This window comes from Phaethon aethereus, assembly GCF_964289735.1.
Source record: "Phaethon aethereus genome assembly, chromosome: 4".
Lineage (NCBI taxonomy): Eukaryota > Metazoa > Chordata > Aves > Phaethontiformes > Phaethontidae > Phaethon > Phaethon aethereus.
In genome coordinates this window covers 71,603,005-71,618,575 of record NC_138578.1, presented here as the reverse complement: position 1 = coordinate 71,618,575, position 15,571 = coordinate 71,603,005, and the positions used below count along the sequence as shown (strand labels likewise).

Below are 15,571 nucleotides of genomic sequence, written 5' to 3'. Positions count from 1 at the left end.
TTTTGATTAGGGAATTTGAAATAGTATCAACACTGAGCACAAGATGAATGGTATTTTTAAGAAGTAATTTTAAAATGTTTGCCCAGTTTTGTGATACCTTTTCCATATATCCTGATGTTGTGAGACTCCATGATAATTAGGAGTAATACATTATAACTGATACATTAAGGTGAGAAGTGTTTTCTACACTACAGGAAATAAACTATTCCCGTTGAAACACCACCAGCCTCAGTTAATTTATGGTTGTCCCTGTGCCTCTTGGGAAACCTGAGGATGGACCAAGTTAGGTCTTGAATAAGATACGACTTATGTTTATATGCTATATTCATCATAACTGTAAAGAGTTTTATTTTTGCGGACATCAGAATATAGTAGATAGGGTTCAGTTAAGTTGATGAAATATAGTGTAACTTCTTTTCTGATCCATTTCTTTCAAAGTCTAGTACACTACGCAATAGAGTATATACTACAAGGAAGTTGAGTCTACTTTAAAACTGGATGTTAAGTCTTATGTTTGATTCTGTTCAATGCTGTAGCCTAATTCTGTTCGCACTACTTTGTTTCTTCCAGGACATGAGAGACTGCTCCCATGATGGCAGAGACTTGTGTGAAAGATTTTGTCATATACTGCACAACTCTTAAATGCTAAAAGCAGAAGGAACAAGCTGGTAGCTCAGTGTGGAGCAAAAATTTTATTTTAAACTTCAAAAATAATTATGTCAAAGAAAAGTCGTGCCAAGGGAGAGAAGACCGACATGGAGATTGAAGCCCTGCAAGCTGCTAATGAGGAACTACGAAGTAAACTAACCAACGTCCAGATAGAATTTCAGCAAGAAAAAAGCAAGGTATTTGTCTGCCTATATTTTGTGATCATTTTGCTTAACAGTAGTAATGGTAGAAACCAGCAGAGCTTGAATCTCAAACTAATTACAGAATCACTAAGGTTGGAAAGGACCTTCAAGATCATCAAGTCCAACCATTAATCCAGCGCCACCATGTTCCCTAAACCATGTCCTGAAGTGCCACATCCACACGTTTTTTGAACACTTCCAGAGATAGTGACTCCACCACCTCCCTGGGCAGCCTGTTCCAATGCTTGACCAAATTCACTACTAAAATGCATTAGCCTTAAAAGGAACACATGTGACAAAGTGAACCACTGATGAACTGAAATTGTTGCCATTTTAAATAATGTGCAAAAGGAAGTAAATATCCCCAAACAGTCACTGAAATTTGCGGTCACAGCAATACAAATGCCACTAACTTAGTGTGACTTAAAGGCAACAAGGGAGTTTGGTATTTGATCTTAGTACTGAAAACTGTATGTTGTAAAAAGAAGTGTCTTCAAAGTCAAACATCAGTACCTTACTCAAAGCATGTAACTTCAAATGCCTGTGGAGAACGTAAATTGACTGGAAGTCATCTGTGTAGGAGTCCTGATTTGACTTGCTGAGGCTGTGTGTGCTGTTGCTCCAAGCTGTTCAGTGATGCATCTGATCACTAATGAAACAGATCCATCAATGTTTGTCTAGAGAGCACACATTCAACAGATATTTGAGTAACCAAGAGAACACCTAGGAGAACTAGGTGAACTACGTCTATATTTATAAAGATTAGCATTTACTTTTATATATCTCAGTAGCAGTTTAAAATATGGGCAAGACAACATGGTTATTTCTAGTCTATTAGATTATTAATCTCAGTTTGACTTTGCACAAGACAGTCCTGGAGATGAATCCATGTGGAGATGGATTTATCTGTGTTAGTTTGGTGATACTGTAGTTGCAAGAGTCTCAAGGATTTACTAGTGGAACAAGTATGCACTGAAAACATGTGTTCAGTTTATATAACACAGCTTTGTTCTAGCCTTGATCCTTCATATCAGTGTAAAATTTGGAACACCTGATATTAATGAAACATATTCCTGTATGTTCTAGTTTATTTAACAGCCTTCTGTGATACTTAGCTTTGAATGGTCTTATTTTTCATATTTTAATTAAAAGGTAAACAACAACCGCCCTACAAATACAATCTTCAGAATTTATTTCGTGCAGAGGAAAAAGAAATAATGAAGCCTTAATTCTTGTTTGACTGATACAACAGGTTCAGTATATATCAGCCAACTAAATTTGTGTTGCCTTGGAAATTTTTCTTCTTTGCAGACTGAAGCGAAAAGTCGTATTTCTTAGGGGTCAGCAGTATTGATGAGTGAACGGAAAAGTCAGTGTTTTTTGCTATAAGCTTCCTGATCCAACTTCTCCCGCTCTTGTTTGGTTTAATGAGAATAGATTATAAAACAAGGGTGGCAGAAACAACTTCTTTTTCTTAACACCACACACCATGCAATTTACTAGTGGCTGATACCCTCTGAAATTGAATGTACCAGCTGATAAATTGTATTATTTCACTGTCATTTTTAGTGTGTCAATGCTTCTGTTTGGCAAGAGACTTGTGAGCTGATGGTACATTACATTTACATTAGTAAACTTTTCTTCTTAGTTATTTTGTCTTATTTCCTATTTTGTTCTGTATCACTATTTATGTAGAGATACAGATGTGAATTTTATTATCATCATCTTTTAATTGCATTAAAAAGAGCACATAATTATAAAGTTATCTTATAGCTTGGATGGAAGAATTAATTAATTTTGAGTGTTTAAATTACTCAGATTCTAATCTACAGAAAGATTACACGAACCATAAGAAGAGTTTAGCCCTGATATGCTTCCAAGTTTGATGCTTTACCTGTAATAGTATCAAGTTGAACTCTGATTGAACTGAGAATAAAGTGTAGCTACACAACCATGACAACTGTAGGAACATTTTCTATAACTAGTCTGCTTATTTACCTACATCCAGTCTGGTAAGAGTTGCTTCAATTCGGTTACCTGTTCATCTTTCTACAGTTTGAGAATTTCATATTTTCTGGAGTATTGAGGTTGTTACAGGAGATACATCTGTGTATTGTGCACATACATGTGCGGAGAGGTGAGTGGGCTCACATACATAATGTATAGGTGAATCTGAAAGAGGATATTACAGCCAGAGCACTCTAAAAATCCTACTCGATATACAGTGCGGTCCGTAGCACATTCTGTAGCATGTCGGAGTGCATTTCTGGAGGATGGGGGTGGAGAAGAGGTCTTCAGCCTCCTTCCCACATCTTTGCTATAGTGTTTGCTCTAAATTATTTAACTAGAATTGAACCTTGCATTTTATTTCCCACCATCAGGGCAAAAGCCTGCTCACTGTCTGTGCAGCAGTTGTACAGGGTGCCATGACTGACAAGATGAGTACACTAAAGCCATAGCCATTTTTCCTCTTCAGACTGTAGCTTAAAAATGAGTAACAAAAAGCCAACAAAATTTACAGCTTAGTATCAGAAAAGTAAAAACACTGTGCCTAGAGAATTTCAAATAAATTAGATGGCTTTATTGGCACAGAGGTAAGAGAGAATATGTTGAAGCTGCTAAACAGGCATCTCTGTGGCCTGTGGGACATAAAGTATATTAGGAAAGGTAACAAACTCTTGTGAGACCAATTCTTTTAACTTAATTCTCCTAAACGATTTTGTTCCCCTCACGTACATGGCTATATTAATGATTTATCTAAGGAAAAACTTTCTAATTGATGAGAGACTTCACAAGTGGAAATTAGTTTTAACATGCTTCTGCCTGCAAAATACAGGTTTCTTTGAAATAAAACTATACCCAAGACACATCCAAAACTTTGTGCATATTTTCCCAGTTCATTTTATTTCATTTGTTGTTGAGCCATTTGAAGAAATTTCTCCTGTAAAATTGTTCCCCTCCATGCTTAAGCGATACCTGATCCAAAATTCTGTTCTTTGAATATGCATCGTCGTGGATCTTGCTGGTGGTGGTCTGGGCCTCTGGTGTATGAGCAGCTGGATCGTTTGTGTTGTTTGCCAAAGGGGTGAAGCAAAAGTTGTGGCCCTGCCTTAGTTCTCTTTTACTGCCTTTTGTTTTGGGAACACTTGTTTGCTGTGTTTGGGCAGCCTGCTGATACGCAGTATGTCCTCCTGGGATTGTAGGTTTGCTGCCGTCTGTGGAGACCCTGGAAATGCATGAACTGAACACGGGCTCACATACTGCCTCTTTCTGCTAGTGGAAAAGTTTGGTTGGAAGACATCCAAAATTTGGATATCAAGTGACAGAAAGAGTTGACTGAAACCGCAAAAATTGTACTTTAACATGAATGGAGGCAGAACTCACTCTAACTGAACCTTAAAGTCTGGTGTAGTAGACACAAGGAGCTGCAGTGAATGAGAATGGTCTTGGCAGTCAGAGTCAAGAAAATACGCATCAGCTCAGTCGTTTTATAAATGCCTATGCTGAGATCCGTGAGTGTTTAGGAACCAGTATTATAAAGTACCTATTCCTGCTGAGATGGTTACCAAACACTAGAAGATAGTCTTCCAGTACTTTGACTAATACTTTGTTCCTGATAGCAAGGTGTTAGTGTTTGCTGTCACTATTCCTCCACCTTCACCAAGTTCTGCTGTTGCTTTTAAATATTCGTATTCTGCTTGTGACTGTATGTTTATAGAGTTGAGATCACAACCCATCTAGGAGCTAGGATAAATGAGATGTTTCCACTCAGTTGCCACGGAATCACCTCACAATCCTCATGCTTTTCCTAGGTTTCTTTGGGGTTTTTGAGGTTTGATGTCAGGTGTTGAATCTGTATGTAACAGTGATCCTTGTTAGTCATAAAAAAAAAATTCAATATGCGAAATTAAAAAAAAAAAGATGGCATGTCGTACTGTCAAAACAGCTATATTTACTGGGCATTAAAAGTTGTATGGCCAGTATATGTGGAAGAACTCTAAGCACAGCTGTTCATCTGAGAATCCAGACACACTGAATATATATATAAAAATTAATTTTATCCCCATCTGCTATGTATAGAATAAGAAAGGAGCCAGTTAATTTACTGAACTATAAGGAGTATACTGAATAGCAAGGAGGCACTAGGATATTGTAATTAGGAATGAAATACGGCAACCCTCTTGGAGCAAGGAAATGGATGAAGTATTGGTAAAACCGTGTATAATTACTCCTGCCACTGCTGACTGGGATTAAAAAGAAGCACATCCCTTTGTTTCGTGACAGCAGTTGAAGGGCATTTGAATTCAGCTGTTCTCTACGCTTGGTATGTAAATGTAACTGAACAAAATCACTACAGTGAGAGAATTTTGGACATCTGTTAAACATTAGACAGTAAGTATCAAAGTTACTAAGAATAAATGTGGCAGTGTTACTTCAATCAGAATTCAAAATTATTAAATGAGTGAATATGCTAGACGTGATAATGCAATTTCTAACCCAGGTAAAAGAGATACTGGAGAGCTGTGAGGCAGATATTAAGCAATGATTATTGTTAATTTGGAAGACTCAACAAGAAAGTGTGATTGGAACAGGTTGCCCAGGGAGGTGGTAGATGCCCCATCCCTGGAAACATTCCAGGTCAGGTTGGATGGGGCTCTGAGCAACCTGCTCTAGTTGAAGATGTCCCTGCTCACTGCAGGGGGGTTGGACTAGATGGCCTTTAAAAGTCCCTTCCAACCCAAACTATTCCATGATTCCATGATAATTAAACCTTTTAGATAGTATAGTGTTGGAAGAGGTCGACAGAAAACACAGTGCAAGAGATCCTAAAAAGTCTGATGTTACGATGTGGTGTACAGGAAAATTCTACTCAGAACTGCAGTAGGGCATTTAAAATTAATGTGTCTTATCAAATTATACGTCTAAACTATATAAATCTGGAATAAAAGAACAATCACTGGAGGCTTCAGAAGTTTCTAGGGAATCCAAATATAGCACAGGGAAAAGAGATAAGTTTCATTTATCCAGACATGAACAGAAACACATTTTCTGTGATCCCTTGATATAGTCATATTATCTTGAGAGTTTAGGTTAAAAGATAATCAGAAGTGGAAATGCTTGAGGCAAGAAAGATCACAGTAGATGTGGTGTCTTGATTCTCTTATTTATTCTTTTTAAGGAGTTTTTTGTTTATTTGTTACTGAAAATGGGCATGCAAGAAGGTATTTATGAAAGTGGACAGAATACAGAGTGAACACAGGAAGCTTTTTGCTGTGGAGAAGGAACGACGAGTAAAATTATAGGTAAACAAAGCAAGCAATAGAGGCAAATGGACTGGAAAAATGGACTGAGTGTAATGATTTTGGCTGGGGTAGAGTTAAATTTCTTCACAGTAGCTTCTTTGGGGCTATGTTTTGGATTTGTGCTTAAAATAGCGTTGATAACACGGGGATGTTTAATTACACAGAGTCAAGGCCTTTTCTGCTCCTCACACCACCCTGCTAGTGAGTAGGTTGGAGGTGCACACGAAGCTGGGAGCTGACCCCAACTGACCAAAGGGATATTCCAAACCATATGACACTACCCTCAGCAATAAAACTGGGAGGGAGGCTGGCGGGGGGGGACGCTGCTCAGGGACTGGCTGGGCATCGGTCGGTTGGTGGTGAGCAATTGTTTTCATTTGCATCACTTGTCTGTCTTGGGTTTTATTTTCCTCTGTCTCTAATTTTTTTTCCTCTTTTCCTTACAATTTTAAAAAATTATTATTATTTCTTTTTAATTATTAAACTGTTTGTATCTCAACCCATGAGTTTCCTTCTCACTTTTACCCTTCCAACTCTTCCCCCAGCGACTGCGGGGGGCAGAGCGAGTGCATGGCTGTGTGGTGCTTAGTTGCCGGCTGGGTTGAAACCACGTAACGAGAAGTGAGTACAAGTCCCATCCAAGCAGTGTCTGATACGGTAGCATCCCGTCTGACTGCTGCTTCTGCCACTTCTAATCTCTTGTTAGACAAGAAGGACATTCGGAGAAGTGGTTGTCTGAAGGCAGAAACAAGGCAAAACAGGTCAGATTCTTGGACAACTGGAAGTGATAAAAGCTACATTCAGAAGATGCCATATGATGCTACAATTGGGAAAGAAGCCAGGAGATTACCTAGGCTGTGGATTGATGTGACCACTTGTCACCACCAATAAAAAAATAAATCAGGCCTGCAAGTTCTCCAGAAGTCCTTCACTGTCTTCCTTAAGTTTGAAAGATCTACATTTGCAAGTTTAATATTAGGATACTATATAAAGCTATAGTATCCTAAAAAGTACAGATTTTTAGCATGTTTTTCCCCTGAAATAGTTTAAATTTTGTTCATTTTAGCACAGAGGTCTTGCAATCCTGTTGATGGAGAATTTGTCCTTGACACATGGATTCAGTTCAAATAATTATCAACCTTTCATATTGAGCATCTTCATCTTTTTGTTCTGACACTAACCTGTTGCACAGTAATTTTCTCTTGCTACAAGATACATCACTATGCCATGTTGCTTCCAAGTAGGAGCTTGAGGTGTCCAGCAGTTACAAATCATCCAGTGCCCTAAGACTGATGGAGTAGTCTCTGATACGGAGACCAAAGTGCGAGTTTGCGTTTGGGGGGACACTGATTACCACTGCTGCTTCTACTCAGCTCCCTGCTGTAACAGTGTGGAGTGCCTTTCAGAGACTCGGCTTTTGGGGTTGCTTCTCCCCCTTATCCTTGGACACCATACCAGCACAGATGTATTAAAACTGATTCAAGTAGATCTACAGATTTCCTGGATGAAACTTTTAGACCTGTTCCACTCCAAGTGGATTTCTGATATGACTGGAGACTGCAAAACTGATCCCTTTCCAATTTCAATATCAGCCCTTTTTAGCTTATAACCAGCCCCTTTGGAAAAGATCAGGCAAATGAAGCTGCTTCACTGGAGGTGACACCTACGGTTTCGGTGTGATTGATGCAGATGCAAAATACCTATTGATGAAGAACTTTCCCGGTGGCCTAGCAACAGCTTACTAGTGTTCAGATACTCAGTTAAACACCTTGACCCTGGCGCTGGTGAAGGAAGATTGCTAGGAAGGCAACAGTACTTTCCTTTTCTAGCCAGCTACAGGGTGGAAGGTGTGTACGCAAAGGAAGCGTTTCTTTGCTGCTTGGAAAAACACAAGGGAAGGAGAAGAGCAAGGATTGTGCAGGGTTTACCTGCCAAATTGGAATTTCAGAAGCATATAGCAAGTTGACTTGGTGTTCTGGTTACAGCTTGGTAATACTAATGTTCCCCTGTCTAATTTAGAGTAAATTGAGTTGGCTCTGAATACAAAGGAATGAAACCTTGTGCTACCCTGGAGAAGTGATGTTTTGGAGCACTTTGCAGAACATACTCAGGAATATATTCCTAAAAATATATTCGTATCAAATTTGGTTGAAATTCTTCAAATGATCATGATTGGAGCAGACTTAAGTTGCATTGAGTACCATTGGATTTGTGTGTACACAGACATACCAAAAAGAGAAAGAAAGAGAGACTTTATTACTTTTACTGATTTTGTTATTTTGTCCCTTGTCATGTCACTGGAAATGAGGTCTGTATTAAAAAATTACTCGTTTCTACACACTTTCCAAAATAAGACACTTGGATTGTTATACTCTGTTGCAGGGAAGAAAATTTTCAAGATACTGCTGTATATGTTGCTGCAATTCATTGAAGTCATATTTAGTTGCACAGTATGATAGATAATTTGCCAACTTTTTTTATTTCTTGTCCTTTTACTTAGTTAGATGATCCCTTTAATTTTAAAAAAAGCAAAGAAAGTTCAGACAAGCATAAAAAAATGCTGTTGAATATGTTCTTCCTCTTCTGAAGTTCATATTAGACCATGTGACCCTGCTTTTGAATATACAAAAGTGTTGGGGAATCTTTCTGGTGATGGGAGAATCCCTGTGGAGTTAAACTAGAGTGTACAAATCTGCTCAGCTTGTGTTTGCAGTCATGTGCTGGGATCCCCAGTGCAAGAGAGGTACGGCCATACTGGAGCAAATCCAGTGAAGGGCTATGGAAATGTTGAATGGTTTGGAGCACCTGATGTACAGGGAAAGGCTGAGAGACCTGGGACTGTTTAGGCTGGAGAAGAGAAGGCTTGGAAGGGCATTATCAATGTGTATAAATACCTGATTGGGGGAATAAAGATGAAGCCAGACACCCTCAGTGGTGCCCAGTGAAAGGACAGGAGGCAGTGGGCATAAACTGAAGTACGAGAAATAACATTTAAATGTAAGGAAGTTGTTTGTCGGTTTTGTGGTTTGTTTTTTTAACTGTAAGATGACTGAACACTGTAACAGGTCGCTGAGGTAGATTGTGAAGACCATGTCCTTGGAGATACTAAAAATCTAACTGGACATTGTCCAGGGCATCTTGCTCTGGTTGACAGCAGGGCTGGACTAGATGACCTCTGGAGATTCTTTACAACCTCAGCTATTCTATGACTCTATATTCCCTAACTCCAAGCACAAGTTATCTAAGTAAAATGCATTAATTTTTTTAAAAGCTAACGTAGATGCAGGAACGTTTTATAAATGGATGACCAGTAAACATGTACCTTATTTTTTTTCCTTTCCCTTGAAGCTTGCAAGTATTTAAAAGGTAAATTTCTTTAGTGTAATTTAAACAGTAGAGTAGAAGTCATTAAGGAAAGATATAAGATTTTCTTCCCAGCGTGTGGTTTTCATTGTGCTGTATAACCTGCTGTGTAACTGAGTTTTTGAATTTGTAATTGCATTGCACGAAGCATTGTGGAAGTGTTAAACACTGTCCAATTAATTCCCTCTTGGAACCCATGAGGAATGAGCCAGGGGAGAGGTAGGCAAATAGAGAACTTTGTCAGGAAAGGAAACTCACTCCTTACCACAAACCAACCAACCCCAAAACGAACCAACAAAACATTTTAAAAGTTTGTTCTTAGTTGTGGGAGAAGCTAAAATCTAGGCTGAACTGTGCAAATTATGACAAGTGCCTTGTATCTGGGGTTGCTATCACAAATATAATCCCCACCCTCAATATTTGGCTATTGTGTTGCTAAAAGTGGGGCCAGTGTTAGGGCTGCCTTTTTCATTGGGACATTTTTGGTTGCTTATGTCCACAGCAGTCTTGCCTAACTGAGTAATTTTTAATGGCATAGATCCAATACACGCTGAAATTTTAATAGAAGGGGTGCTGTTGACTGGACACCAGATTATGCTGTAAGTGTGCTTAAATAGGAGTAGAGTTTACGTATTTTTTAGACAAAGTAAAGTGTACATGCTTGTTTTGTTCCTCTTGAAGGAAAGTTGCTATTGCATTTGATTTTTAAAATAAACACTAGCGTCTTTACTTGTTGGCATCCCCCCAGTAACCTGCCTTTTTCACGGTAGGCAATAAATTGCCTACTATAACCTGAGTTCCTGGCAAAAAGCTTTGTGGAGAGTATTCCCCTCACTCCCCAAGTGATTGACTATTGTGCCACAAATAAAAAATACCTACATTTAAAGCCAAGAGAAAAAAATGAGGCAGTCCTTAGTAGGTTCTTATCATAACATTTTTATTGGGGCAGTGTTTCAGTAGCACTTGGAGACATGTATGGGTTAATAGGTTATTGCCGTTTAGGAAATGTGTAATTTAAAAATTATATCATTGACTTCAGTTCATAAAAATGAACTATTATATTTCTGTCTCAAGTGCGCGAAGTCAAAGAAAACAACACCAGATGCAAATATACTGTGATAATATAATCATACTGTTTTAAAGAAAATCCTTCTTTCAGGCACTGTTCAAACATAAGAGAGGGAGGTATTTGGCATTGTTTTTCTAAGAAGCTTCTGCTTTGGCAACGGTATTGTATCAGTGTGCACTAATTATTAAAGATTTAATTTAGAAAGGCAGAAAATACCTGTTCTGTTGGTACCCTGATATCCTGCCTGACTTTGTTTCCCTATTGGCTTCATTTCTTGGTTATGCTTCATATTCTGCCTATGAACAGAACAGCTTTCTTCATTAAAAAAAAAAAAAGAGAGAGTGCTGGAAATGAAAAAAAGAGAAATTGCTTTAAAGTTTAAGTTCATTTTGAAACTGAGACTTAGACATATGGGAAAATGCCACACTACTATTTTCAGTCAGTCAGTTGCTCTGGAAGCCAGACGTGGACAGATCTGCATAGCATGCAGGAGAGAGGGATGGAAGGAGTGCGGGAAGGACAGCTTGTGGCTTTCGGGGAAGACCTAACAGGCAGACCTAACTTTCCATCTTCTCTGACAAGAAGCGATAACAACAAAAGACTTTCAAAAGACCTTGATAATTAGGATGTGACCTTTTTACTGGGTCATGAGGAGTGATAGGTATTTAAGACGCAGTGTAAAAATCCAGGGGGTTTAGAAGGATTTTTACTCTTCTTGTTTATGTTGCTCTTGCTGAAGGTTTGTAAGTAAAATGACTTGATGATATATGACAATATTCAGGTACTCTGAGTGGTTTAATATGTGTTATCACAGACAGAAGCAATGCTTATAGATGCTGCCTTCCCTTAATTCAGTGGAAGATGAAAAAAATTGCACAAGTATGCCATTTTGTGTTACTCGGTACTCCTCCAAAAATTTCAGAATCCCTTTCTCGTATATTAAAAATCCTTTTAGGAAGTCTCATTCATTAATGTGTTGTGTTGAAAACTGCCTTTCGATTGCATGCTTTATGCACAGTATGACTCATTTTAAATTACTGTAGTTCTGGAGGTCTGTTAACCTTGCTTAGATATGCCACTGTACCGTTTGTTTTCCTGTGGTGGTGGTACTGCGTTTCATTTCTCAGTTTCATTTCAGCTTTCTTTGCTCACCAGTAAGGAAATAACTGATAGATTTAAGTGAATAACAGATACTGGTTCATTTGCAAATTTATCTATAAACTAATGCACTTCTGATACTAAATAGGTGGATAAGTGGCTTAACTCTGTCATAGAATCATAGAATGGTTTGGCTTGGAAGGGACTTCTAAAGGCCATTTAGTCCAACCCCCCTGCTATGGGGAGGGACAGAAGAGTCTTACTCTGCTGTGGAATTGGGTACCTTAATGCACCCACTGGAAACCAGTGTGATCCACTATAGGCTTGGAGCTAAATGTCATCACACCAGAAGAAATAATACGGATATCTCCTGCAGATAACTTCCAATAGCCAGACTTGCCATTTTGGGAGAAAAAAAAAAAAACAAACAATAAAAAAAATCCATCTTTCTTCATAAAGACACGTTATCTGCATCATCCTGGAACAGAGTAACAGTATCTGTACAATAAAATCTGCTTCTGATTCTGTCCCATTCAGAGCTGTTACCTTTTCTATAGCTGTCATTATAGTGCTGTCTCAGCGGGTGTTTAGTCCACAGTGTATCTAGAAGATTACATTCATGAAAATGTAGATAACCTTCTCTCCCTCTCCTGTTTCAGCCTGTTTCCTTTTTCTTTTTATTTTATGTTTCTTTTTATTTTATGTTTCTTTTTATTTTATGTTTCTTTTTATTTTATGTTTCTTTTTATTTTATGTTTCTTTTTATTTTATGTTTCTTTTTATTTTATGTTTCTTTTTATTTTATGTTTCTTTTTATTTTATGTTTATATTTTAATTTAAATCCAGGGTAAGTTTGAGTTGGTTAAACAGGATCATAACATCTGCGCAGGGAAAGTCTGCTGCCCCTGCAGTCTGAAGACTTCAGGTGAAGTTCAGACTGTGGAAATCCTACCATCAGTGCTGTGGGTTTGAGTAACGTGTTGGTCTCATTTTATGGTCACTCCTAAATTAAGTAGTAATCTTGGGTTCATTGGGTGAGTTATATCTGAGACTTTTGAGTTAAGATGTCCTGTTTTTCTGAAAGCAAACACACAGAAGTGCCTGTTTGGATGATTGGATCCAACCTGCTTTCAATAAACAAAATAATGAAGGTTTGTGGGCCTTGCCTAAACTATTATTGCTTTTAATTAACGGTTACTTTTGTTTTGACTGTAGAATCCAGAACCCTGCAAAAAATAATTTGTTTTAATTATACCTTCATAGTAAATGGTAGTCTGAGTATTAATAGATATCTCCCATCCATTCTGCACTAATCTGAGGCAAGTTGCAATTCTGGCTTAGCTCAGCATAAATTAAATTCCTTGTATGACTACAGATCCCAGCTTTGTATAGCACAGATGCAAGCAGTCTAGCAATCCTGAGACAGTGGCTAACATCCTGCGCTCGTCAGCCTCCTTTTGCCACAGAGCACTGTTTGGTATGTATGATCCTATTGCCACTCAAGGTTAAAACACAAGTCTTTGAAATCTCTCCCTCTGACTTTGCCTTAGATGAGAAGTACATCTATATAGCCCACAGTTCGGCAGGCACTGTGATAGGGATAGTAGAAGGACGTTACTGACACTACGTATGATGAAATACATTATTGCCTTTCTGGTATGCTATGACAGAGGAGCAAGCCTTTCTCCATATTTTTTTTTCTTTTTTTTCTTCTCAATTAATATTTCCCACTTGGGAAAAGCATTGCTTTCCACGCAGCCTGCTGAGCATCATTTTATAATGAGGTTTCATGACATCAGATATTACTATAATAGGCTATAATACCTTTCCCTACTCCTGCCCACAACCCTTAGAGTTGCTGGCCTGTATTTTCTGAAGTGTCTGGGGGCTGTGAATAGTCTCAGTTTTGGGGTTTCCTGTCTGAGGCCCCTTGAGTAGACTTGATTTTTCAGAAGACCAATTATTTTGGCTTATCTAATAAGGACTTTCCTGTTAAAGTACATAATGAATTAAGAAATCAAAATCAATGTCTTTTTTTCTCTCCTCCCTGCCCCTTTAGTTTTGTTTTTATTCCCTGTATTCCTACTCGTAAGAATGCCCCTATGTTGATAGGATCTCTTCTGTTTACCTTCAAGGCGAGATCCATCTTGCCACAATCTGCATCTGATTAGCAGGAAATGTCTTAGGTCAAATAGTGGATTCGGATGTAGGAATTTGGGGCTCAAATCCCAAAGGCGGTATGTGTGTAAATTAGGTAAATCAATCTATGCCTGTCTGAGCATCCCGTCTGTAAAACCGTGACAGGGCTGCTTAGCCACAGAAAGATATTGTGGGAATGGATTAACTGAACGTACGCGAAAAATCCAAATCGCTGTCCGTGAAATACGGTCCTTCAAATGCTAGAACGTATTCTAGCATTTCCTTCCCAGCATGAACAGAAACTCTCTTCTCTCTGATTTGTTTTCCATCTGCCTGTAGGGCACAGTAGGGAGGGTATGGATGAGAATCGTCTGGGGTGGTTGGTGGAGGTAAGGAGAGAACTAGACTGGATGCTGCTCGGTTTTATTTATTACCGAAAACTGTGAGAACTTGTTGCCGGTAGCACGTCTTCATGGGAGATTCCTGCACGCACACATGGCCTTTTTCTGGCCTTGGTTCTCCAGTTGTGTACTGGAGAGAGAAGCGTCAGGTGTGCAGGCTTTGCTTTTGGATATTCAGGATGAGTTTTTCATAATGTTTTAGAAAAACCTCCCTTGAAGACTTTTAAAAGTGTGGCAGCACTTGTTAATCAATATTTTATATTGATGTTCCAGGTGGGTAAATTGAGAGAGAAAATCCAAGAGGTTAAGCAAGAAAGGGAGCAGGAGCAGCACAAGCACACTGCCTACGTTTCTGAACTGAAAGCCAAGCTCCACGAGGAGAAAATGAAGGAACTTCAGAGTGTCAGAGAGCTACTGATCAGGCAGCATGAGCAGGAGGTAGCGAGAATGGTGAAAATCAAGGATGGTGAAATTCAGCGTTTGCAGTCAACAGTCAATGTCCTGCGGGACGGCGCAGCTGACAAAGTGAAGACAGCGCTGCTGAGCGAAGCGAAGGAGGAGGCTCGCAAGGCGTTTGATGGTGAACGGATGAAGTTGCAACAGGAGATCTTGGAGCTGAAATCTGGCAAAAAGCAGCTGGAAGAAGCTTTGAACAACATTATGCAGGCGGATAAAATGAAGGCTGCTGACCTGCGCACGGCTTATCAGTCCCATCAGGATGAGATTACTAGAATAAAGCGTGAATGTGAGAGAGAGATCCGCAGGCTGGTAAGTTCCTGAAGTAATGCATGCTTATTTCAGTTTATAGCAGGTATTAGTATATTGCTGTATGTGCCCATAAATATCAAACCACTCTTTTGCAGTGACATCTTTCATCAGTGCTGGTCGCTACAGCAGGCCACTGTATCTGCTTCATTCTCCTCCTTACAGCAAAGGTGAACCTTGGCTAGCCCAACCCAAAGCTTTATGTCCCACCAAATGGGATATGAGTGAACCAAGACTTTCCAGGACGAATTTTCTCAACAGATCCAAGAAATAGACTTTCCTTTTCCCACTTGCTCAACTATATTTCCTTAAAGTCCTGTTGACCAAAACAGTTGGGTATTGCTCATTTGGCAATGCAAGAACACCTTTGTGAGATGGCAAAATTAATCTTTCAGAGAGATTTTATATTGAAGGAACAAATTGTGCTGAAACAAGACAATGTCTTTGCTGCTTCTGCCTCATTATCCAGGTCATTCGATTTTAAGCATTGTTGCCCTTTTTAATTTTGTAAAATTTCTGTGTTTTTTCTATTGCAGCAGAAAAGTTAGGGCCTAGGACAGCAGGCTTTTTTCACACTTCATA

The 15,571-nt window shown here is 38.9% G+C and overlaps 1 protein-coding gene across 2 annotated transcripts in view; it reads left to right on the top strand.

Annotated features, from left to right (window-relative positions):
* Positions 1–716: 716 nt before the first annotated feature.
* JAKMIP1 (janus kinase and microtubule interacting protein 1) overlaps positions 717–15,571 on the top strand; it is a gene marked incomplete at its 5' end in the record, with an annotated part of 90,715 nt that continues 75,860 nt past the window's right edge. The window contains 2 exons of one of the 2 annotated variants that reach the window (XM_081999545.1): positions 717–845; positions 14,498–14,992. In XM_081999545.1, the coding sequence (XP_081855671.1) occupies positions 717–845; positions 14,498–14,992 (624 nt within the window). The remainder of the gene's footprint in view (positions 846–14,497; positions 14,993–15,571) is intronic. The other variant, XM_081999546.1, reaches the window with a different exon arrangement.